This window comes from Epinephelus fuscoguttatus, linkage group LG10 (assembly GCF_011397635.1).
Source record: "Epinephelus fuscoguttatus linkage group LG10, E.fuscoguttatus.final_Chr_v1".
NCBI lineage: Eukaryota > Metazoa > Chordata > Actinopteri > Perciformes > Serranidae > Epinephelus > Epinephelus fuscoguttatus.
The window spans coordinates 27,988,168-28,014,792 of NC_064761.1; the positions used below are offsets into that span (position 1 = coordinate 27,988,168).

A 26,625-nucleotide genomic window follows, 5' to 3' on the forward strand; every position below is an offset into this window, starting at 1 on the left:
GTGTTTTGCAGCAAACCTGATCTCCGCGATTTGGAGTCGGGTTCAGAAGAAATTAATGCAGCCAAGCACACGAGACAGAAAACACAATCTGAAACTGAATTATCTCTGTTACACTGTACGGCAGCAGCACAGTAATTGACGATGAAAACAGTGTTTCAGCACAGCTACGGAAAACAATGCTTATCAGGCCTGGCTGTTTTTAATTCAAAATATCACAGCAGTCTCTGCAGTAAAACAGCCTAATACATTTAATAGCCCAGAACACACTCCTCAGTATGCTGCGGCTTACTTAGGCTCTTTTTGATTTGCCCTTGAAGGATAGATTTAGTTGCTGTATTGAAGTTCTGGCAGTAGTAGCATCTTGCTGTGCTACTCAGACTGATGATCGCCTCTTTCCTGGCAGGTGTCCACCCTCTGCCGGTAACAATCAACAAATGAGAATCATAGCCTTCAACTTGCCCGTCTCTCTGCCCAGCGACAAACTCAGCATCACTGAATCCCAGACACTAGACAGCTATTAACACGATGCGCCTGTATCCGGACAACGATGGGCGGTTTGGATTCAGTTGACTTTTGTTGTTTGCTTTCAGTGTTAAAACCAGGGGCTTCATTTTCATGAATCAGTGGCGCACACGGCGGGGGTACTGATTTTTGGTAATTTCATGGTCAGAGGCGCACAGCGCACCTGCATCGCTGTTGTACGTTCAATCAAATCACCTCTTTTCTTTTCTCTTCAAAAGCAGGGCGCTCTGTGCCGTGGTGCTCTGACAATTTAGTAATAGAGGACAGCAGTTGGGAGTAGTTCTGCCACAAAAGATCCTCCAAAGAGGAAACTGATGTCTTTAAGCGGGAAGAACAGCAGTGCCACAATGCCACCTTATTTAAACCACAGAGAGCAAATGACGATAAATTATCTTGGGAGGACAGTCAAGTTCACAGCCAGTCACTGAAATGCTAAATGGGTGCAGATGAGAAGAACAGCCTGTGTGCACTGAGAGAAAATCCCAATTCACTAAGGCAAATACTTGCCAACACAGAGCCCTTGAAGGCATTTAGAGAGCACAAACCATCGCCTACAATGATAAAATGATCCAACTGGCTATTGCAAACAAAGACATCAAGTACATCTCTCACTTTTCACTTCAAATCAAGTCCTGACCCTGAAAAAATGTCCTTTGGATTTTTAATAAAATCACTGTTTTTTTAAAGGTGAAAGATATTAATCATCTGAAGCCCAAAGTGCAACATTCTGGTGGTTTGCTCATTATTTCAAAGCCATGGATATTCATATCTACATTCTGAGACATCCCGATAAACTAAAACATGTTAAGATCATGAATGCTTTGAGTTGAGGTGTTGATTAAATAAGAAGTTGACATTTTGCTTTAGAAATCTTGTTAAAAACTAACAACTAAAATCCAACATGGCCCTGACACTCTAAGAACGTGTGAAGGCACTAATGGGGAAAGTTGATCCCCTAAATGGCGCGTGTTACTTAAACATACATTGAATACCAGTATTTTGGTAAAATTTAACTAATCTAGTCGAAGCTTTCCTCCTACATCCTCTCCCCGCCGTGTCAGTGGGCATGATACACAGTCAGCTTAACCCCTGCCTGTGTCACTCTCCCTGGTAGAAACTCCTCAGATCAGAAATGAATTCTTCATGCTGATCCCGGAACAAGGCTGTGCTGCATTTGTCACAGCCACTTTCTTCCACTTTAACTCAAAGCTGTTTGGTATGGCTGGAGCTTTGCAGACTGCAGAGATGTGACAGGGGGGCTGTTTGAAAGCTCGGGCTGAATGCTCTGTCTCTATCTGCGGAATAGTGAGCGAATGCTTGTTCAGTCGCTATGTAAAGTCTGCAGGAACACGCTCCTCTTTTGTGGGTTTAATTCAAAATAATGCTTCAACAACTTCCTAAGTCCACACATTACAATAAAGAACTTCTTCTTTTTTTTATTTCTTATGGAAGGGATCATGGTGGGTCTTTGAGGCTGTAGCCTAACACAAATGAGAGAAGGTTTGTGGAGGTGCCCAGAGAGGCTTAGCTATGCATTGGCTGTTGAGTCTGGCATGTGTTCTGGCACTCAGAGTGTATTCTCAACAGGACTCTGGTGGATTAGTGTCCATTTGGACAACAGAGTGGTCCGCAGCTTGGGGTGACATTCAACTTCAGCAGGCCAGCAGCTCACACACTGATCATGAAGTTTAGGCTTGCTGTTTGTTGTCATTGATGTGGAGAGAATGTAACGCCACCTAAGTGTTACATTGGGAGTTTCTTGAGCCTCAAAGATGGGAGTGATTGCTGGGATAGCAATACCTGTTTTGTTTTCTGTTGTTCTCTTGTCTTCCAGTCTAAACCGGATGACTCTGTATGTGTTAAATGAAGCTGTGGCCATGCTGCAGTGTGGTGGGTCAGTGAATCAGGGGGTATAGTGGTGGGCTTTGGGGCTGTGGGGCCGGTAGCCCGTTTTGCGTTTGATCCCGGTCGGGGTACATCCATGCTCACAGGGCGACTGCTGTGGTCCATCTGGTGGAGGCTTTAATCACAACTCCCCCCCACTTACACACACACACACACACACACTACAGCAACACAAAGCACGCAGCCCTTCCCACTTGAGATTCTTTCGACTGCTGCTCACTTTCAGACCTTTTTATCTCCATTATTTATTTTAGTCATTTCCGCAGTCATGTATCTCCCCGTAGAAATGAGTCCTATTTCCTCCTCTTACAGAGTCTCCTACTCAGACCTCAGACCAAGACACAAATCGCCGAACGCCACCTGCCATCTGCAATGACGTTTAAAACCTCATCAAAAAAAAATCACCCGCTATCAGATCTCTATAAACGGCTGCTGGACGACTTTTGATAAGGAATAACCTTTTAGAAAAGGGATCCAGAGTCCTTCACAGGGATGGCCTACGGGACTGTGGACCAAAACATGCCCATGCTGCACAAATCCAGCTCCTCCAAATGTCACTTCATGCTTAACCGCCCTTTCTCATGCTTGAAGAAAAGCAAGTGGGCAATGCACAACAAGAAAAGCTCCAGCGGGCTTCGGTTTAAATGCCTACATGCTTAGAGACATGTTTCGATTATTTTTGTGTTGTTGAAACAGTTAGGAGATTGAAGAGAGAGAAAGAAATAATTTCCACTATGAAAACATTGTGTACAGAAGGTGTAAGTCGTGTCCTGAGTAAATATACTACTAATAATGTTACATTAAATTAAGCTGAGACGGATTAATAGAGGTATGTGAATATTTCTCTGAAGTTCCTCACAGGATATGAATGTATTCCTGCATATGAGCTCACTTTACAGTCTCTAATGTATACAGCTCAAGGCAGACTCCATGCTGAACTGTTTAAACCTGAACGCTGCTGTCAGAATACATTTATTATTAAAGGGAGTAAAGGGTCAGCAGATAATGATGATGCTGTTGTTGCATCTCTCCGGGTTGTGTAGAGGGACCACTTACTGTTAGCCTCCCCTCGGACAAAAATAATTGTAGTATTTTCATGAATTCCGAATATCCTGATTAACTCACCCTCATGAACAGCTAATCACTTGAAAATCCCTTTTTAAAAGCGACTTTATTTCCTGTACTGTACACACAAGGCCTCAACTACGAGACACCTCCCAGTGGAGCCAGTGGTTAACTACCGAATGGTCACTCCTCCTCGGCACTAATGCACAAGTAAGCCATACATCATTTATTCATGGTGACAGCAGATACTTTGCCTCATCCCCGGCAATTAGCGAATCAATAAAAACGCATCGGCTTTGAAACTATCAATTCTGAGAGGACGAAAAAAATAGCGTCGTTCATCAACATGCCAGGATCCCAGACGCAGACAATCACTCAAGTATCGGCAGCGTTTGTCAGCTCAGCATCAACAGAGCGCTGAGCTGTCAACAATAAGGCACATTTCCTCACATCGCTGCTCTTAAAATGAGTCCCCACCTACAAAAAAAATGGGTGGCTGAGTCATATAATATCTCAAATTGGGGTCTAAAGAGGGCGTAATCTATTGGAAAAAAGACGGAGATTTTTGTTTGCGTTCTGAATATGTGTCTATTGTGAAGGAGACGACTGAGCTGAAGCCATCTGAGTGAGATTATCACAGACGCAGACAGGTCAGCAAAGGCCTCGCACTGGCTAATACCTCTTTTGTCAATGTTTAAAAGGCTGACATATCTGCAGTACATTTTGATATCACTGTCTGTCTTATAATTAATTCAGTAAATCCAAACGATCCAATACAAACCTCAGGCGGCGTTATGTGGGCATAAATTGACATTAGATTTAGCCGAAGGCCTCGGAATTTGACTTCACTGTCGATTTCTAGCTGAGGCATTTCTTTTTTTCCCGTTTTCCCACAATAATTGCTAATGTTTGTTTGCAAATAACAAAATGGGAAGAGCGCACCAAATTTGAAAACACAATGCTGCTTTCTCTCCAGCCTTGTCTGTTTCATTATTCTCTCTCTGTATTTATCCTTTTAAGCCGAATGAAATAACTGCAACTGGATGTGAAAACATTGTCCACGAGAGGCAACAAATTTGTCTCTGAAATTAAATGCTTTTTCCCTCTACCAAGCAAAAGAGCAGGCCAGAGATTTTTTTTTTCTTTCGTGAATTGAAGAAGAAAAAATGAACAGCAGGAAGTGAGATTATTTTGTTTATTCAACCTATTCAAGTGTACAAATGTGGCCAACGATTTGAGGTAAATCCCCTGTAGAATTCAGGCCCACTATGGATATACATATAATCCACCACTATATAAACTGTCATAATTATGTGTGCCTGCAAGATTGTGTTTTCTATTTTTCTATATTTATTACCTCAAGGCCAATGTCTGTTTCTTTTGCACATAAATATTATTGTGATTTATTACATATATCATCAGAGACTTTGACCCTTTTGTTTATTTCTCCACAGATTATAATTAAAAACATCAGTCGCTTCATTGCTGTGTTTATCAAGATCAGAAAACTCGAACAGTTTAGATGAAATTATGGTAATTCGTGTCTTAAACGCCCCGTCAATCACTGTGAGAATAATAACAAGTTAAATCTTCTGCTTTGATTTTCAGCAAAGGCGACGACCCCCTTTTGTTTACTTTTGGATTTTGGGTTGTGCTCCTCACTCACCTCTATAAAAATCACTCAGCGTTTGTTTGTTGAAGTGACATGATCGGTGTGTTACTGCTGTTTTGTCATGAGCATCAAGACACAGACTCTACTCAGAAGCACTGGGCCCTGCCACTGCCATTATGTCGCTGAAATTACAGGTTATTACTTCCAGGTCAGAGTACCTAAACATGGAAAGGTGACCTTTGGTTGGGCGTGGGCGCTTGTGTTGCTGCAGTATTCTGTTGTTAGATTATTGTTTATGGATCACATCCATTGTCTTATCTAGCGAGTCGATGGGTTTGAAAAATAGGTAATGATCAAAAACATGGTAATGTGTAATGAAATACACATTAACAGGCACCCTGCGGACGGGCTAAATTGGGTGGATGTATCGGGTAGGGTGTGCACAACAAAAAAAAAACCTCACAGAGAGACGCAGACAGTGAGGAGAAAGAAAGCGATGGAGGGAGAGAGAGTTCACTTAGCTTTACAGTGTGTGTGTGTGTGTGTGTGTGTGTGTCTGTGCATGAGCCTGCAGACACCTGCTCCATTCTGCAGTGATGGCTCCCAGCGGGACACAGGCTCAGCTGCTGATCTCTAGGCCCTCCCTGCAGTACTGGTGGCCAGCACACGAACACACAAACTCATACACACACACGCAGCTCTTCCAACAAATCGGAACCCTCTAGGCCCCCCTCCCAGCGTCTCTCAGCCTCTCTGTGTTCCCCGTAACTGACACACCACATGTGCTCATATCAAGTGCAAACATGACATGGTGTACACACGCGCACAAAGCTGCGCAGTCTGTGTTCGTATGATGTCGCATGCAAATTCTATGACACGGTGCAGTCGTAACCTGCTGTCTGATTTATGCTATAGGGATGATATAGCTGAATGGCATGTCTTTTTTTTTCTTCTACTACCCTATAGCTAAAAAGCTTTCCTGAACACTGCAGTACATCAAACCTCCATATTATGTGCTGCTGTGAATGCAGACAAAAAGGAAAAGGATAAAATGATATAAAGGATACAGTTTGGCCTGTCCTTGTTTGCACTTTTAAATCCTAAGATTTTGTCGGATCGCTTAATGATTCATGTAAAAATGTAAAAAAGCAGCCACATTTGTTGTTGCCAGTCCTGCATTGATCAGCCACCATTGTGCTTGGCACTGTTGTTATTGTCGATGCTGTATTTTTGCACATCTCTCCATCTCCCTTTCTCTCTTTGAGCGTCTTTTCCCCTCTGTGGCGTCGTTCAGTCTGCTGCACCTGTTTGTGCCTCACTGACGGCGGGGTTGTGGAGCATAAATGAACTAATTTCCTGGATATAGAGAACACAGCAATCAAGGAAAGGGGAAGTGCAGCGAGCGGCAGATGGAAGGAGCTAATCATTGTTATGAAATAGAGATGACCTCTAACTATCTCCTGGCTGCTAATATACCGTAGCTACACACGTTTGCCAGCTTCTGTGCCATGCACCCCCCCCACCCCTCCCCTTCTCTCTCCTTCTTCCTCCTTTGCCTGTTTGTTGTTGTCGTGATGATGAACCTCTCCAGGCAGGTTTGAAATGCTACCTTTTTTTTCTTTTTTTTTTGTTACTAAATGTTAAAACAGAAAAGATTGGAGTTGTCAAACAAAACCTAGTGTCACATAGAGAACGGCAGCTGCCTGCAGTGGGTAATCAGTGGAGCTTTCTACAAATTAACAGCATTCAGCTCTGAAGCACGGCGCACTGCAGGTTTTTAGATGTGGGCTTTTGAAAATTAGATCTCGGTGACTGAAATATGGAATAATTTGCAGTTCAGTTTTTGCTCACGTGTTCTTTTGGCCCTGTTCACTTTGTGTGAGTAAGGTGACATGGCTGAGACTGCCTGGTCATCCTGACGCTGTAAACTGATGCTGCGGATGCTCGTTTTTAAACAGAATGGCTATCAGTCTAAATTTCAATAACTGCAGGATAAATCTCTCCTCGGTGTGCCTGGGGTCTTTGAATGCTCTTTTAAACGCCCTGTCCTGCAGCTTGAAAGATGCACAACTGAGAACATGCACAGACAAAATGCTAGAAACAAACTGAACACAGTGTTACCAGGGGAAGTAATGGTAAACTTTGCTGCAGGCGTATAGTGTGTTGGAGGACGAAACCATTTAGCTATTTACTCATTTATCAAGGCACTCATTTAATGCAGCGGCGCATTAAATGAAATACACTATAGTGCCTTAATTTTATATGGTAATATTATAAAACACACTGAAATGACTGTGTTTTCTAAAACAGTAAATGTACCCCATTTTGGATATACACAGCAACGTTGTGCTGCCGGTGTTGAATTGTATTTCTGTTTGGTATCACGGAGGTAGAAAAAATACGATGCTGCTTTTGAGGCTTTACACACCAAAGCCACCAGAATCTTCCAGCACATTTATCTAATGTATGCAAATGATCTTGCTGTGCTTAATGAAGGCACCATTAATCACTATAACGATGGTCTTTTTTAACCAGGGTAATCATGCGCGCGCACACATACACACATTTTCAAACACGTACACAAGCACACACACAAAACATGCCTCATCACCAGCATCACACTGATGACAAATGCGCAAAATGACAAAATAAGCCATTTTACCAGAAATGTAACTATGTATCACAAAGACTTCATAGTCTCTCATGAATACATTTTCCCTGCACTGTTTTCTCCTATTCATACACACTTATACTAAATATAATGTCATTTACAACGACACAACTGGTGATCATGTTCCACCCTGGAATTGGCTTGTTAAGCAATCACCTCAAATTCTGTTATTCCATCTAATACGCTGCCGATAAGATCAAAATATGTTAACACGTCAATCATATTTATATAATAAATTCAGCTAATTAGTTCCACTGGTTTCAACAAATAATTCATGGTCCAGCAGCTTTATGCAAACAGCAGATAACACTGTTGTGAGTCTGAACGGGCAGCGGAAAACACAGTCATTCTGTGTGCCGTATAATAACAACAAAACACTGGACAGGCGTCTTTGAACTCATGTAAGAATTCAAAGCAAAAAAAACAACAAAACAAAACTGAAAAAAACATTTTTGAAGCCCAACTCCTCACGGAACGTATTTCACCGCTTATCCTCGCCACGCATTTGCATACAGTTGACGGAAACCCCTGGGTACAGTCAGCAGCATGACAGTGGGTTATGAAGGCTTCCGGGAGGCTCTGGGGTGTGGATCTGAGCCAGTTTGAAGGGGAGCCGAACCAATGAAGAGCCCACAGCGGATTAGACACCCACAGCTTCATGTCGCTTTAATGCGGCGAGTCAGGGATTTTCTTACAACGCTTTTGCCTAAACGCTCAGGGTTTTCTCATGCCCCTTTTTCTCTCTCATTCCCTTCCCCTTGAAGTCATCTTTTCTATGTAAATGGCAGAGTAATGTTGTCTCCAGTGCAAAATATCCCATCTATCTGCTGCGTCCCTGCTTCCTCAGCTAATGTGACTTGTCAGATGTTAATTGGAATTGAATTAGACGGATAGTTATGATCAAATGTCATTTGAAATCTGTCATCTTGCACAACTGTACATCTCCTGAGGGTGTTGAAAAAGAAAAAATCTTTCCTTGTTAAGGATGTTGCATAAAGTTCAAAATGGTAGAATTGTACATGTACTGCTCGAGCCTATTTATCTATTTACTATGAAGGAAAATTCAGCATCAAATGCAAACGTTAAATGTAAATATGACACACGCTAACAGAATTCACAAAATAGAACAAACAAAAAATATACTAACCACACAAAAACACACTCACACATGCATGCACACACAAACACCTCAAATTCCCTTGATAACAGTCTGACTGGCAGAGGCTAAAGACAGAGTAGGCGTCCGTAATTGAACAAACATAACAATGTAAATATTTACTAATACTATCCATTGGGGATACAGGCAGAATCCCACAATTGATTTGCTCTCTTTCTGCCCTTTTGCTCTTTCCTCACACACACACACACACCGAAAATTCACACACACTAACTACCACTTCTGTTTTCCCTGTTTCTCTTCTCGCTATGATGCTTGCCTGTGTTCATTAAAGAGATGGAGATATATTGGTCTGTCTATCCTCTTACCAGGGGTGACCTGTAGCCCATCTGGGCTGGCGATGACAGGAGATCCCTGGGAAATAGCGGCGAGTGCGTCTCGGGGACGGAGCCCACGCCACTGGCTGCTAGTCCCGAGAGCTGCCCGTACCTCGCCATCATCTTGAGATGCTGCTCACAGAACACACACACTCATACACAGACACAGGAGGAGAGGGGAGGAGAGAGAGAGAGAGAGAGAGAAAGAGAGAGAGGAAAAAAGAGAGAGAGGGAAGCGGTGTGAGAGAAGGGAAGGAGAACAGATAACAGCAGGTAGGAAGGACGGTGAGAATGGTAAAGGACAGAAGAGGGAGTGGGGGTGGGGGTGGGGTGGGGTGGGGTGGGGGGGGACATGAAGAAAGAGGAGGTAGAGGGGGATTACAGAACACTTTGCTCTCACACAAATGCATGTGTGAACACACACACATACGGGCATACACACTCGTACTTACAGACATACTGTACGTGCACATGAAGGCACAGATACAATTTTAGCCCCAGGTGGGCAATTTCACAAGCAAGCCTATGCTGGAAGGGTTTGATAGCTACCTTGCTTTGGTTACAATAGGAGAATGTAAAGTCTAGGCACTAGCTCTCCATTTATTATTACAAGCCAGGATGAGCGTGAGAAGCGTAGCAGTCCCTTTTTCTCCGTACCGACTATCGTGCAGGGAAATATAATAAACAGCTGCTGTTATCAATCATCCCCTCTGTCTCCTGGCTATGAGCATACACAAGTGTACAAACACGCACACGCACGGACATACAATAACACACATGACAGAATGGTTGGCAGCAGACATACACAGGTGAAGTGTGGAGAAAGAAGCAAATCCAAATCTCTTTACCTCATTGCTCAACAAAGCGGCGTTGAGTGTTCGGCTTATTTCGAACATGTTCAGGTTCGGTGCTTTTTTTTTTTCGTTCAGTCCTTCTTTTATATATATTTCAGATTCTCTTCAGTTCTTTGCTCCGCTTTTTCTTCTTCTGTACAGCTGGGAGTCAGTCCCGGAAAACACAAAAAAGAAAAAAGAAAGAAAAAATGAAATCAATTGGGAAAAAAGAGGGGGATAAAAAAATCCTCTTTAATTTTCAGATTTTTGGAGTTGTGATTTTGCAGCGCTCTATCTTTTTTTTTTTTCTTTCTTCCCCCCTGTCTGTTGATGCACCTCTGCTCGGCTGTGGCTGTAGTGGTGGTGTTTGTGCCCAGGGTCTCCGCACACGTCTAAGGAGTCAATACGCTGCTGTTTTTTTTTTTTTTTTTTTTTTAAATCTCCCCAGAGTCAGCACATTAAAACAGGCAGTCAGGCAGTCGGTGGGTCGGTGGGTCGGGCTGGCGGGCTGGCTGGCTCCCTTATCTGTCCCCCGCACACTGGCTCACACAATACGCTCCGATCCTCACACTGCTCGCTAGCAGATTAGCCTGTCCCAAAACATAGCACTTAGTTTAAACTCCCCTCCCTTTTGCTCTCTCTCTCTCTCTCTCTCTCTCTTTCTGTATCACTCCCTCTGGCTCGCTCCTTCGCTCTCCTCCCCTCCCTCGCTCACTCCATCTCTCCCTGCATCACTCTCTCTCCTCCCATTGCTCACGCATTGATGCAGCTACAGTTCGCCATGCTACCACAAGGTGGGAAGACTGTTCTAGCAACAGCGACACCATTGCCACCACATCCCTTCCTCTCCGTGCCACTCCTATCTTTTAGATTTTCCTCTCTTCTCCTCTTCCCATGTGTGTCTATAACACACAGGTAGAGATGGTGAAGGGGTGTTTGCACTTAGAGCAGCTCTCACTCCCCTGACCACATCAAACTTACAGCCAGGGGATAAGCGGATTGGTTAGGGGTGTGTGAGGACTAATATTGTTCAGTCCTGTTATCTAATTACGGCTCTTACAAAAACAGGTTGTGGATTCAAGTGACTATCAAAGACTTCTGGGGGGAGGAAATAATTCAGCACTTCCTTGGAGGTGTTTTTTGTGACAGCTACATGCAAAGCAATGGAATGCAATAAAAATCTGTGCACTATCAAGACGCCTCAAGAGAGTAGAAATAAATGATACCTCTCAGTAATAGGCGGCGGAGGGAAAAAGTGAGGGTTGGGCTGATGTGAGCATCAAGGTCAGGTGGTTGTCCTTTTCCTCGGCAGGGTGTGGCACAGAGATGACGAAGCAGCTAGTCACAGGCATGGCAGGAGATCCCAACTACGGAACAAGTAAACAAGGGAAAAAAAAATAAAAAATTAGGGAGACTTGTGCCAAGGATATGATTCACTACACTTTTGGTTTTCAGTCGGCAACACCTGAGAGACTCGAGAGTATGACTCATTGCGTTCTATATCTGCATACAGTGTGGATAAGTCAAAATGTTTATGAAATGGAAGCTTATTTTTAGGAGAAAATAACAGAAGACTTAATATTTTATGAAAATAAAGCCGACAGAGTGATTGGTATCGCCATCATCTTCACTAATGCTAATCTTAGTGGTGTCTTAGCCGTGGCTCCAAAGGATTTATTCCCAGTGCTTTGAATGTGCTTTTTTGCTGTCTTGGATCAGAGTGGGGAGAGCGGCCAGTTAATAGCAGCCTATTGACACTGAACCATCTGTTTAGGTGGACACTGTCCAGCGTAGCGGGGAGGGAGGGAGAAAGGGATGGAGGGACGGAGGAAGTGACGGATAAAGAGAGAAGAGAGGGTGACGATTAATGGCTGGCTGAGAGAGAGGGGGTAACGGCAAGGTACAAAGCAGAGGAAGTGTTAGCAAACTGTTAGTTTGAGCGGGTGTTTATGTAAAACAGAAAGAGAAAAAATATGGAGAGAGACTCGCACTTACCGAGGATGTGGCATCTAATGCTGTTTACGTGTTTTAAATTAGCACATTTTCTCTTTTTACATCAGGGGCAGGATATGTGAAAGTATCATCAACGACATCACTGCGTTTTGGCACTGTTTTGCTGCCTTGGCTTCCATTCCAGTTTTTCCTTTCCCTTCAGAAAAAGGGCTGCTAGCCACATCCCTGTTCTGTAAAGCCCGCGGTCTCTGGGGAGGGTTGGTCCGGCAGAGCCCTGGGGGGAGCTGTCAGTTGAATCATCCAGAGTGAGGGCTGATTCCTCAGTCAGCTGCCTCTCAAGCCTTCCTCTCTGACCAAGCCTCGCTCCCCTGAGCCCCCTGATTGCTGTCACCATAGTGATTCTCTGTGTACTGCCGGCTGGTCTCCGCTCCCCCCGCCTTAAACCCCCCACCCTGCCTCTCACTACCACCCGTCTCCGACTCGCTGCCACTTGTGCCCTGTGTTTTGATTTTTGCATGACTTCCTCCTTCATTGATGATGGACTTTATGTGTGGAAGTCCTTAACTGGCCACAGTAAAAAGGGTTTCCCTGTACTTGCTGGAATACAAATACAAAAACATAGATTTGCTCCTCCAGCACACACACACACACACACACACACACACACACACACACACACACACACACACACACACACACACACACATATATACACACACATCAAGCTTCAGGCTGGAAACATAAACAAGATTTTTTTTGCTCTCAGTTATGGTACCGAGCTACAAGCACCGACTTATTTGATCATTTCACAGTTTAGAAGAAAAGCTATCTTTCTGAAAGAATGAAAAGCAAGGCTTAAAAATACCTTTGCTGTGCCAAAGCCACTGTTTCCCCAAGGGATTTCTGACATGTTCTGTACGGGATTGTGATGGTGCCGTGAGTCCTAGCCACCCACGCTTAAAATAGCCACAATTTCTTAATGTTACAGTACATCCTGTGTTAAACCATGACAGGAGTGTCTACATGTGAAGCACATTCATATGTTCGGAAATCATTAGAGGTCAAAAATGTTTTGATAAGCATGTAAAAATACACTCTCCTGAGAGATAATTAAAATTTGAGAGACCACAATGTGGACTGTTCTTCTCTTTTATGTTATCCTGTTTCTCAGTGATGGATGTGTTCATTAAATCATTGCTGCACTTTGCAGACATCATGACAAAAACATATTGTATGCATGCAGAGTGTTACTTGGGCAGAGAGTGGAGGGGTTATTGTTGAAAGTGTTGCTATTTTTTCCCTCTTCTTCAAACATATTTTAAAGGAGGACACGCCAATATAGAACACAGTGTTAAAAGAAAAGGAAAGCCATCAAGAAAAAAGACTTTGCTGTAATATTCTCCCATACATTTTAACACCATTAAAGCACCACAGACTCTCGAGTTGTGAAATTCGAATCTGACATTTTGTGCCAAGTTCCTACATGAGACACCATGTATTGTTTAGCAATATATTAATTGTGTTTGTAATGAGTAGACTTACATTAATGTGTTTATCTTTTTATTTTGTTTAGAAAATGTCACCTTCATTTTGGGGTCCCCTTAATCTCTATAGCTGCCTATGAGTGCAGGATCTGTGGCCAATAGGATGAGATTTTGGCATCAGAAGAGTTCTGGTTTCCATTTGTAGTCTGAGTCATTTTAACCACTCATGTCTGAGTGGGTTTTGGTTGAATGCAGGTAAACAGTCCATATGGAGAACAAAAGCGGCAGAACGCATTGGCCGAAATACAACCTCAAAACCCATCTGCTATTGTCTGATTACAATTTAGCTTTTTATTTGCTTTTTTTTTAAAGGTATTTTTATGGGCATGTTTGCCTTTAATTGATAGGAAAGCTGAGCGTGAAGTGTGGAGAGAGAGGGGGAATGACATGCAGCAAAGGGCCATGGGTTGGAATTGGACCCGGGCCGCTGCGGCAACAGCCTTGTACATGGGGCGCCTGCTCTATCCACTAAACCACCGACGTCCCTTTTATTAGCTTTTTTAAAGCAACTTCGAGCTGACTGTTGAGTCTCGTTCTCTAATTGTCAAACAGTGATGTTTTGGGTTGGTGGTTTGGTCCAACTACTGACCCAAAGCACTCTGTTGTCATAAACACACAGGCCCGAAATACACACACACACGCACAAACAGGACCTAAACATCCATTAAATGGAGAGATGTCAGAGTGAGGGGGCTGCCTTGGACTGGTACCCTGAGCAGTTGGGGGCTCAGTGCCTTGCTCAAGGGCACCTCAGCAGTGCCCAGGAGGTGAACTGGAACCTCTCCAGCTACCAGTCCATGCTCCATACTTGGTCCCTACAGGGATTTGAACTAGTGACTCCAAATCAATTCCCTATGGACTGAACTATTGATGAGACTCATCAATCAAGTAAAAGTTGGATAATGTTGCTTTAAAAGTGACCAACTCCAACTCCATACTTGTGTCTCAAGTTGCTAGCCTGACTGTTAACAATGACCAAGTCATGGAATAAGGCTATAAAATGAAGGCTGGGATACAGTCCTTGAACCCATGGGAGCGATGGGTTTTGACACATGTGTAGTGTAACTGGAGCTGTGATGTTGGAGGGTTACCGCAGACGGCGCTAGAAAGAAAGGGATGGTGTTCATTTGGGAGCTTTGGGTTTGCTCTGTCTAGCTCCTTGGTTGTGCTCGGCCTGAGAGAACTTTTTGGGTACGCTCAAATGGATAGCAGACCATACACACTCTAAAGACCTTTATCGTTCATATCGTTGGACTTCTTATAATCGATATTCACTGAAATCTCTATAACTCTACAATCATCATCTACATTATCGTAATAAAATACATCTGAAAATGACTCTAATTTGCAAAGACACTTAACACTTCATTGATTCATTTGTAGTTTGTTTGTGTTTTTTGTTGTACATCTTCAACAATTTTGTATTGTTTTTTTAGTCTGGAACTCATTCAATTATGCAATCCTCGTTTTTATCTTTTTCTTTTCATATATGACTGTTGTTATTTAATAGGGGAGGTTTCTTCATAAGCTTGGGTTCTAACCTCTACTGCACAATGTTTTAACTTTTTATTTCTTTTTCCCTTATTTTCTATACATGTACGTGCAAATAAACTAAACTAAACTACACAACAGAATGTTTTCAAAATGAAAGTATTTATTCATGGTCTTATATTAAAGATCTTTTCAGTAATGTCAGAAAAAACCAGACTTTACTGCAGATGTGTTGTATCCCAAAGATATAATATGACACTCCCAGCCTTCATTCAACAGCCTTGGCATGGAGGATGCCTGTTACACCTATATCCACTGGATACACAAGAACCACTGAAATACTGGTCGCTGCTCTCAGAGAGTATATCGCCATCATACTGATAGCTGATGGGTTCTGAGATTGGTGTCCCTTTAATTTAACAATATAACATATCTGACAGATCTTGTCATGATATGTATTTTCACTCATAACTAATAATATTGCAAATAATCTTCTTATTCAGATTCTGTCTTTTACAAGCCAACAACAAAATGTGAGTTTCAGCCATAAGATCGGGTTTTATCTGCGCTGGCAGAGACAAGCCAGGATCTTGCAGTAAATTCAACCACTCCTATACAGTCTCCCTATTTGATAAGAGCTGAGAAACAAGGGAAACATGTAGCGTATCTAATTCATTCTTCTCATGCCCCATAATTCAATTTCAATCTCCCTCTTGAAAATGAATGATTGTACCACCATAGAGCTCTTTAATTGGCATAGTGTTAAAGGAATGACATAGCATGGAGGACAGCTATTCAATTTTCAATTTTAACGAAATATTACACAGCAGCTCTGTATTCTCTTCCTGTCATCTGAGAAATAATCAGTCCGACCTATCTACTCAGCGGCCTGTTGATGCTTGCCATCAAATACAGATCACACACAGAGAGAAAAATCATTGCCCTCTCCCTGGTCTTATTCATTTGGTCCTGTTACACACAGCTTATAACCTGAAAATTAGCAGCAGCCTGTATGCCTCTTGCTCCAGGAGCTGTGCGACTGCTCATTTGATGTACTTAATCAGGTGCAGCCTTTGTAATGGGAAAGGAATAGGGCCAGGCTTGATTGGCCTTGATGACATCTATGCTCCAATTGTCTAGAAAACCTCCAGCTTTAATCAATCTGCAGGATAATTCAGAATCTCTGGCTGCTGCCTGCAATGATTGGCTTTCTTCTCTGAAAATACCATTAAAATGCAGGTACGGCTGTAATAAAACTGAGGTGTGCACAATGTACTGATTACAGTTTAGAGGTAGTGTAATGGGAGTCATATAGTTTTAGTGTTGCCTGCAGAATGCGAATGCTGAAAGTGTACTATGCTGAACACTGGGTTATGAAGATTGTATTTCAAATTATTATAGCTGTTAATTCAGTACATTTGGGGGGATGTTTGTGAAATCTGGTTTTCAGACAGGAAAAAATCAGAGTTATATGTCTGAGACAAGTTTTCCTGACCGCTTGAGACACCAAGGATCAGCATTTCTGCATGTTTTGGTGAATTTGTTTGCTGTATTTAATGATCCATGCACTTAAATCTAACTGCAGACACCTGTTATTATTTTCTGTTTGTTATTTTTCTGTTGTTTTTTTTTTTTTACTACATATAATTCAACTTGTCTCATCTTACCTTCATGCACAGCCCGTGTGAACTGCTGTGTGTCTGCAGCGGTGCACTGATGTGGATGACAGCAGCGCCTCTCCCTCGTCCTCCCGCTCCGTTGCCGTGGCAACACACATGGAGCGTCGGCTGCTCTGTAACAGAATGGAAAGGAAGATGGAGGAGAACACTGTTAGAGACGTCGAGACTGGTGTGTAAATACGAGCCTTACCTCGCTTCTTCTTCGTTTCTTTACGAGCACAGGGACGCGGACGAAGCCCAGCTGTCAGACATATTTTAGCTGAATATTTCGGGCTCGCTCCGCGTCTTTAAATTGATGCTAACGTGAAGTGTGCTAACCTTTTAGCTAGCAGGTACAGGGATGTAAACAAGAGTCATGTCACCAGCTTGTTGTGAGCTAGCGTCGCTGCTACAGACGTTAGCGAAGCGTGTAACTGACCGAATGCTGGCGGTGTACGTCACGGAAATACTTTAGCAAACTGCCGGCATGTTAACGTTAACCATTTAATTTCGACAGGGCGAGCAGTAGTGCAGGTGTATCTGCTAGCTAGCTGTGTTACCGAGTGAACTGCTGTGGAGCTAATAAGCTAGCTGTCGGTCCTGCTGTAATATGGTTCTTGTGTTACCCTCTAAATTAAAGTCATAATCCGTAAATAAATGCCAACAAATGCAAAGCACCACTGTGAATATGAGATACAGATTTGAACCAATAATTAATGGATATATCTTTAATTACAAGGACCACTACTGGACAAGATTTCAGTGATGTTTTCTGTTGCTGCAGAAAATGTTTTTACATCTGTAATATTCACCATGCTTGTACACATCAGAGTAAAAACACTGTAGGATCACACACACTGTTTTTTTTCCCAATTAGTATTTACTACAATCCAAACTACTATGTTTATTCCTCAAATATGGCAAATTATTGCATCTTCAATATGCTATACATACACTTGCAGGTGCAAATCATCATGCATGTAGTCTTAGAGTCAAGCATACTGCTTTTCAGTCAGTTTGAAGATGCTGCTTCTACCGGTGCCACATAATTGGATTGCAAAATGACCAAAGAAATTAAAAGACAATGATACAAAGTAATCTTTGGTTTGCAAGTTAAGTAGTTTTTAACTACTGTTTTAAATTAAATGCACAAATTCATAAAAAAATTCAAATTCATAAAAATGTAAACACAATTAAAATATTAGATAATACCACAGACCAATCAGAATGACATTACTGTCTCATTTGCACACCACCAGTTCACTTCACCACACGATAAAATAAAAAGAAACAAAATTTAAATCCTGTTGAAATGTATGGACCTTTAACTAATATCTATGAAAAAACCCCCATAAAATATATGGTAGCTTTTTCTTTTCTTATTATGCAAAACAGTAAACAAAGACACATTTAAGCAACATTGTCTATGTTATTCATTTGTGCTGCATACCAAAAAATAAAGATTTCTATCAGCCTCAATATACTTTATGTGTGTTACTCCATTTTGCATTGCAGAATTGTGTTGTTAAAAGTCGACAAAACTGGAAAAGATGTTAGAAAGATGTGACGTATACATAAGCATTTCTAAGGAGCAATATTTTGAAATAATTTGTCTTTTTTTATATTGTTATTTTACCCATAATTTGGGTTTAGTGGTGGCAACAATCTGGGACTGTTACTCTGTATGAGAAACTAATTTATTTATCGACATTGATTTGATTTGATTTTGTGTCATGCATACTTACGTGGGCCCAACCCTCATGGGTTTACGAGACGCCATCACAATGACGTTGCAGTAACAATCCAAAGTACATGTTATTTTACTACTCAGTCCTGAAACAAAATCCTCTACATGCTAAGCACTTACATTATTTAAAATAAAGTTAGATTAGTTTACTTAACACAGTTTTACACAACACTCATGCATAAAATGAGACTCATCTTAATACTACTTATTGCACTTGTTTCTCAGGCAGTGAAACTGGAGGAGAGGACGCCTTGGTGGGCAATGTGAACAAACTGACAGTGAGCCCACCAGGTTACACAGGAGCGCTGCGAAAAGGACATCTGGTTTTTGATGCTTGCTTTGAGAGTGGTGAGTAGTTAACTTGGAAATGGCATCAGTAGAATAAGGTGGGCGTTTGAGTGTTAATCCATGAAATATTATGTTCTTCTTTTCAAGTTGGTGACATACTTTTTTGGTGTTGAGTCACTGCTATGGTCAGTGGCTGCTGCAAATAATTACAAGCTCTAGTGCAAGATTTTGTGTAAGCGAGATTATCAGTCACAAAATGAAATTAACACAATAATAAATATTTTAATCTAGCTATAAATACACCTATGCATGTTTAGCATTTACAGTATTGTAGCATACTGACTCAACTGCAGGTAGACCAAAACAGCAGTTCCCTGTCCATTCCATTGCAAGTTAGGCTGATACCTCTTCAGTCACACATGTAGTTGTTTTCCCTCATTACCCTTGATTTTTAATTTCTACACAATTTTGCAGCATCTGTTTTCTCTGTGTACTCAGGATCCATCCCATCTTGTCTGTAGGTGAACAAAAATGCTTTTGTTTCATCAGCACTGGATTATTTTAATGCCACCTACACCAGCCTAAAGTTTCCACCAAACACCTCCAGCTTGTTCAAAACACTGCAGCTAGAATCCTCATTTCATGTCGATCAAATAAGTTTGACTGCAGTACGCAAATTCTAGCCTTTGCCTATTCAGTAGAGCTGACGTTAAGGTTCTTCTTTTGCATTTTAAATCTTTGCATGGATTAGCACTATCTTATTTATCCAACCTCATCAGGCTCTATGTTCCAACCACCAGTCTTTGTTCATAATGTATTTACCTAGTATGAGAATATAAAAGAAATCAGTGTGAAATACAGCTTTCATATACCTTTGAATCTTTGACATGCTTTCCAACTTTTACCTTCAACCACCTCCATTAACACTTGTGAATCAAGATAGAAGCCCTGACACTACTACCACAACTAGTACTAATAGTACTGCTACTGCTACTAATAATAGCTTTATTTACAGTCTGTATTACCTTAAATAGAAGAAATTCAAAGTGCTATATATTGAAAGAAAACAGCAATTTCATGTTGAAGCAGGTTTATGAGTCGGTGTGTATCTGAGAGCTCTATCAAGGCCATGACATATCTTGGCAACAGTAATCAGGTACAAGTTCATATAACGATTTATAGACAAGTGCTAGGCTCTTAAAATCTTTATTATGAAACACTTTAAGTCGGCGCAGGATGTTTAGAGCAGGTGTTGTTTGAGCTATTTTCTTACAGCAGCTTTCTGCCTATATGTTCTCGCTATCCTCTGACCAGTGTGTCTAAATAGAGAAATAAGTGAAGCACACTTGAAAGGAGGGTGACCTGTTAGCTAGACGGTCTCTTTTGTTGTAGCCAGACATACAGTGAGATGAAGTTAATATGCTGCAGTGTCATTTGCTAATGCCCTTTGTTTGCCACTTTTTGGCAGGACAAGGAAAAGAAAGTACTTTCCTAGCACTGACAAAGGTCAGTTGGTTAGACACACACACACACACACACACACACACACACACACACACACACACACACTCGAGCACAGAGGTAGGTGGAGTAAATCAGTGAATCAGCCGGTCTTTCTGGGACAGAATCTCTGTGTGGAGATTAGATTCAGATGGCACTCAGATTTCATATTTCCACAGACAAGCCCATTTTGGTTTCTGCAGACTGAGATGAGCTTTAACTTCGCCCTGTTTATTTTCTGATGTCTGGCCTTGGTGCCACTGTCAGAGTTGTTCTCCAAAGTTGATTTGATGCACTTGATTTTCAAAGAGTCAGAGAATACAACTACAGTTGTCACATTTCCTAGGCCTGCTACTAATTAATGCACAAGAGGAAAACTGTGTGGACATCTAAAGGGATAGATAAGGACATAGGGAATCTAATCCACAGTTTTGTACACTGTCGACAGGAGGCATATGAAGGTGAGAGCATAAGGCCTATATATAGTACCGTGGCGTAGATCTAAATATGTTACATTAGGAGGATTGTGCTGAGATATCAGTGTGATGATTGCCCTTTTTATAAATTTGCCTTTTTTCCCAGATGACATGGCCAGAGGAGCTCAGACATTGATTAATGGGCGCTGAGCTCCCACACTGAGATCAGCTAACATACCAGTGTCTCTGGCTCCGGATGTATCTCCTGAATGATTTATGGAATTGATATTAATCTCTTTCCAGTAAATGCATTACTAAAGTTAGAATGGGGGATGAATTGATGTTTGCCAGCTAATGTCAAATTCATGCTGTGTTGCTGTTTTATTTAAGCATTTCTGATTTCGTCCGCCTTCCTTTAAACTGAGCCTTGATATTAGTTTATGATAGTTCTTTCACAGTACACTCTAAGCATATGCCCGGACAGCTTTTACCGAGCAGTTATTATCCTCTGATTTCTCATTATTGTAAACCTTTTCATTGAAGTTATTCTTTCCTAAAGCGATGCTCTTACAATTATCTATGATAATCCACGCAGCTTCTGTGGCCTTTAAAAGCAACTGTAAAAAGTTTGAGGATTTCTTCTTCCAGTGGTGGCAGAAGGCAGACAAAATGTGTATAAGTGACTGAAAAGTCTTTGTACATTCAATCAGTGTAATCATTTTGACTAAACAACAACCCCACTTTCTTTATATGTTTTGGGCTAGCCAAATTAAAGATGAATAAATAAATAAAAAAAACAACAACATATTTTATGGAATTTATGAGGATCTACAACTAAACCATTGGTAAAAGAATAAGTATAATATCAGTGAAAGAAATCATTTTGGCAGTAAAATATAGCACGTGTTTTCATTCACTGCCGATTAGGGATGCAGAATATTGGATTGAAATCCTAAATGCCAATATGCCAACCTGATTTTAGTGATCGTCAATTCTCTTTTGTAGTGGAATTAACATCATATTATGCATGCATAGTCATATCGTGATGGCCCACCAGCAGATGGAGACATGAAATACAACACTTTTCACTTTATGTAATGTTCATTCCTCGTGCAGAATAAGAAAATTCTGCCATTTCTGATAGTTCATTTTAAAGCTGATATTGGCCGATACTGATGATGTGCTGATATTATCGTGCATCCCCACTACTAATTATTCTTTGCAGAGTTATGTTGTAAAAGTGAAACAAACTTGGTGTGGCTTGACATCACTGAAACTGCTTTTTTATTCCTTGCTCTTTTTTTCCCCATTGTAAACATTTTCTGTCGCATTTCTAGCTTTTTAATGAGATAAAACTTTAAAGGTTTTGTATGTGACACGCAGCAGCAAACCACTATTTGCTATGTGAACATATAGTGAAGTAACGGTGTCCCGAGCAGATTATGAAGTCAAGCTGACTGTATGTGTTGTAATCTAAGATTCTCTGTGGGTTGTTGTGTAGCTGTGTCAGCCGTGTGTGCATGTTAGTCCCTGTTAGAGTGTCCAAGTGCCTAGTTTATTGCCACTGCTCTGCACTGCACCTATATGGCGGTTAATGCTGATATCGGGACTAAGGTTGGGTATCGTTTGGGTTTTTTCTGATACATATGCAAAAATGATAGGCTACGTTTAAAATGATACAGGTGCCTAAACGGTTTCTGAGCTGATAGTATTTGAAAAATAAAGCACAAAATGACGGTCAATGACATTAAAGAACAGCTTTTTTATTGCAGAGGCATATTTAAACTTGAAATTGAACAATTTGTTAACTCTTTACAGTTTAAAATATACGTAAATATATGAATATCTATAAATACAAAAGACTATTACAAATTCACATAACACATAAAACGTAACCCAAATAATGTATTTTGTTGTAATTTATTAAGGTAACACTAAATAACAGTTACATTACTAATAACAACAAAATAACTTTTGAGTAGGGATCACAAATTGTCCCTCTAACTCAGAAAAGAATTTTCTCCGTTATCTGTTTAGGAACAGCTGAGATTGTCACTACAAGTAGAATAGTGGGTGTACTTTAACAGTCCACCTTAAGTGAGCCTGGTCAGGTTCCATTTAGAGGATAACTAACTTTGGGGCTAACCCTTTTCACTTTAATCAGCAGTTAACAAGCTTAAGGAGTTGTAGCATTTATACACTGACAAATAGTCTGATTTGTACACACATAGCACTGCTACGTGTAACAACGTTTATCTTAATACTCTCTGCTCGAGCTGCTGCAGCCTCACTGTCATGCATCAGTGTCACACATTAGTAAACTGGTGCCATATTGGTACCAGGGGTGGGAATCACCAGAGGATCCACAATATAATATTATTATGATACTTAAGTCAGCATACAACGTAACTGCGATTTTAAATATGTTGTGATACGCTGAGTATTGCGATGAAATAGATTCTAATATACAGCAATTAACGACCTTTTTTTCAGCTGTAAATTATGTCCCTCGAAGGAAACTTTCTCAACATCTGTTTTATCTATTAAAATGAAGTTTTCAGTGTGTTTATCAATGTTTTTGCAGCACCAAAATGTAGCTAGTGGACTGAAAAAGCAATTGATTAAATTATTCTGGTAGCCTACCTGAAGTTTACTATGTATTAGTCATATTAATAATTTATATTATAAAAAAATAAATACGATACGCCACACAAAAATATCCCGATACTGTGTTGTATTGATTTTTCCCACCACCCCTAATTGGCACCCAACCCTTATTGGGACAGCATCGTCATGGAAGCATAGCACCCACACCGTTAGTTCTGTCAGCACTGTTGCTGTTGTTAGTGCAAGTTATTGAGTTAGCACCGTTAGCTGCTAGGTGTTGAGAGCCATGTGCAGGCAATCCTGCCCCAGCCTCTACATTGTAGATATATTCTGAATGTTGCATACAGTAATAGTCCGCTTTTGTTATTACAGCAGATTTAGTGCCCATATTCACACTTGATAAGACAGTGTGCATACCTGAAGTACCAGTAAGGCTTTTAAAATGCACTGCTGTTTTTCATACATTCAGACTGATATCTCTGATACCAGTGACAGGAATGAAATTGGAGGCTAGTGTATAAGCTCTTGCCTCTTGTATTGCATGTTGGACAGGCATGTGTATTTTTCAAAGCTATGGTCTTCCATGACAGTCTGTGTCTATTTTACTCCTCTCAAGCCGGATTGAATGGTCGAAACACGATATTTCAAGCGGACGTTTTGATTTGAAATTTATGCAGCCCTATAACTCAGTGAGGTTTTGTGCCCCCTCTTTTTTCCTTCCTTTGCTATCTGCATCCCATGTACATTTTCATGTAGCACAGATTTTTATTTTGTTGCATTAGTATAGCACAAAATAAAATCTAATTGGTTTATTAAAATAGACACTGGTTATGTAAGCTGTTTGCCAAAGGTATAAAACCTCATTTACATTTAGATGAGGCTTAATTCACTTTGTTGTCAGCCCTATGCTGATCAAGTCAGTGATGGCCCACAGATTTACATACAGTAGGTGTCTCAGCCAACAGGTCCTCTGACACTGAGTTATTCTGAACCATTAAAAGCCTTTTCGCGTTTCTGCTTAAAGATAGCATACAGTATGATGATGACCCCGACTAAGTAGTGTTGGGTGCAGTAGAACTTCAACATTATGACTATGTTCTTAAGTCAGTGCAAACCTTATTGCTTTAGTTCACTGTGTAAAGAGCAATATGCAAATGTTCATTAAACCCCCATATGCAAATAGAGTTTTACTTGTTGAGATCATCTTTTTATGCTACTTAGGACAATGCAAAATCATGGTAGTGAATAGAAGATTTTGTTAATCTGTAAACATTAAGTATTGGCCCATTGTTGTGTATTGTGTCAAGAGGCAGAGATTCTCCAAAGTGATAAGAGAAGCCTAATTGTTTTTTAGAGTGAAATCCAAATGACATTCTTATCTTGTCTTGTCACATTTGTTTCGTCACACACTCCAACTGTTGACATTTTTCAGCTAAGTCCCAAATTCTTTTGTGAGTGCATCCTCGCAATGTCGCTGACTAAAGTACCATCTGTCTCTACAAAAGATGACACTGGCAGCGCGGGCATATTGTTTTACTGCACCTCTGGACCCTGCACCAGATGTAATTAAGCACTCATTGATTAGTCAGACTGCTGTCTGCTGACAATGACTTGCATGGTCAAAGAAATTCCCCAGGGGTGACAAGTGTTTAATAGGATCCATTGATAAGCATAACTCATAGACTCATCTGGCTTTACAATCAATTCAGTCAATACAATCCAACTTAAATGGCAGGCTGGAGAACAGATATGCACATAGTGGTATCAAGTGATAGGAAGGTTACTTTTGTAATATATTAAAGGCTAGGGTACAGATTACTAGCTATCATGTTTACAGTGTAGTAGTAAGTAAGTAAGTAAGTGAAGTAAGTGATGCAACTACATACCGTCCTACATTTGTTTGCTTTTACTTATCTGACAAATATTTTAAACTAGGCAATAAAGCTTAAAAGTCCTAAAAACATAAATTTAAACCAGGCAGTGTAAATCTCACTCAGTCCTCAACACTCTGCATTCCGATTGGCGTTGTTGACTGGTTGCAGGCATGGCAGACTCAGATTGCTGAGAGCAATATGCATTGATCTGATTGGCTGATAAGAGGCTGTGCAAATTCAGAGAACCAATCAAAAACAATGCTCAAAATTTGATTGCATATTGCCAAATAAATGGGGCCTGTCTGGATGTAGAGACAGCTTCTTGTAAGCCATCCTAACTTGGATGTTGTTGCACTGAAATGTGTCCCATTGGTTTTTCTGACCTGCATTGTCTGGAAATATGGCAAAAGAAAGCATTCATGCACAGTGAAAACAGGCAGATCAACACAATGAATGTAACAGTCTACATTTAAGCTTTTTACCAGAAAGAATATATTCAGATGTAGCCCCTTTGTAATCACTAACATTTTCATTAGTAGCTGTAATTTAATTGAATATCTTTCTCAATTACTGTAACAATTACATTTATTTTATGTGATGCCATTACATGTTACTGGTTACCCTGCATCACTGGTTGGGACCCAAACAGTCGAGGTCTTTTTGATACTTCATCCCCCCCAACATATATAGCAGTTACTCACCCCGTGTTACATTTAATTGAAGAAAACTTTAGGGCATATGTAACGTTTTTTACATATGCCTTCATAGTGAACGAAGAATCCAAAAACAGAACATTCTTGATTAATTGAGGTCATAGGGGATTGTGTTTAACAAAAGCAAAACTATTTTAAAACATCTGTTTACAAACTCTCACAAAACTTGTGTTGTATAATCTAAATCGTACTCATCTGATTGTATGCTCACACTTATCAAGGGCTTTAACTGATTAAGAATTCTCTTAGTTTTTGGATTCTTCATTCACCAGAGGCATGTGAGATAAACAATGTTTTCTTCACAAATTCAATGTAACATGGGGTGAGTAACTGACAAACAGATGTTCATGTGGGGGGATGAAGTATTTCTTCAAATAAGAGTCGGAAAACTTTGATTGTACAGTATGACAATTTCCTAAATTCATAGTTTATGAATGTCTTCTCTAACTTACACATGTCAACACGAGGGTAACAACGGTATGAGATTTTCATGGTAGGAGAACTGTCTGAGAAAATATTGCAGTTTCACGGTATCATGGTATTACAGAATTTACATTATTATCGGTCAGAATGACCCTTAAAGAAATGAAAATCGAAGAGTTATTTTTGGTGGAACAAAAATTTATTTACTATGATTGAAACTTGAAACCATTTTGTTAATGGAATTGTGTATACAAAGTTGACCCTTTGGAAATAGCTAAAATAAAGACGAGATTCTTCGTGCAGTTGCAT

The 26,625-nt window shown here is 40.7% G+C and overlaps 2 protein-coding genes across 5 annotated transcripts in view; one reads left to right on the forward strand and one right to left on the reverse strand.

The window, feature by feature from the left end:
• The window catches only part of elavl4 (ELAV like neuron-specific RNA binding protein 4), a 106,145-nt gene extending 89,274 nt beyond the window's left edge, over positions 1 to 16,871 (reverse strand). For 2 of the 4 annotated variants that reach the window (XM_049587380.1, XM_049587379.1), the window contains exon 1: positions 9,261 to 9,469. In XM_049587380.1, the coding sequence (XP_049443337.1) occupies positions 9,261 to 9,392 (132 nt within the window). In that variant the 5' untranslated portion in view covers positions 9,393 to 9,469. Of the gene's footprint in view, positions 1 to 9,260; positions 9,470 to 10,117; positions 10,800 to 11,328; positions 11,470 to 16,757 lie in introns of those variants that run through there. The other 2 variants (XM_049587381.1, XM_049587384.1) reach the window with 2 other exon arrangements.
• Positions 16,788 to 26,625, forward strand: part of agbl4 (AGBL carboxypeptidase 4) — a 400,933-nt gene continuing 391,095 nt past the window's right edge. The window contains exons 1-2 of the mRNA XM_049587376.1: positions 16,788 to 16,938; positions 18,721 to 18,843. Coding sequence (XP_049443333.1) covers positions 16,866 to 16,938; positions 18,721 to 18,843 — 196 coding nt within the window. The 5' untranslated portion in view covers positions 16,788 to 16,865. The remainder of the gene's footprint in view (positions 16,939 to 18,720; positions 18,844 to 26,625) is intronic.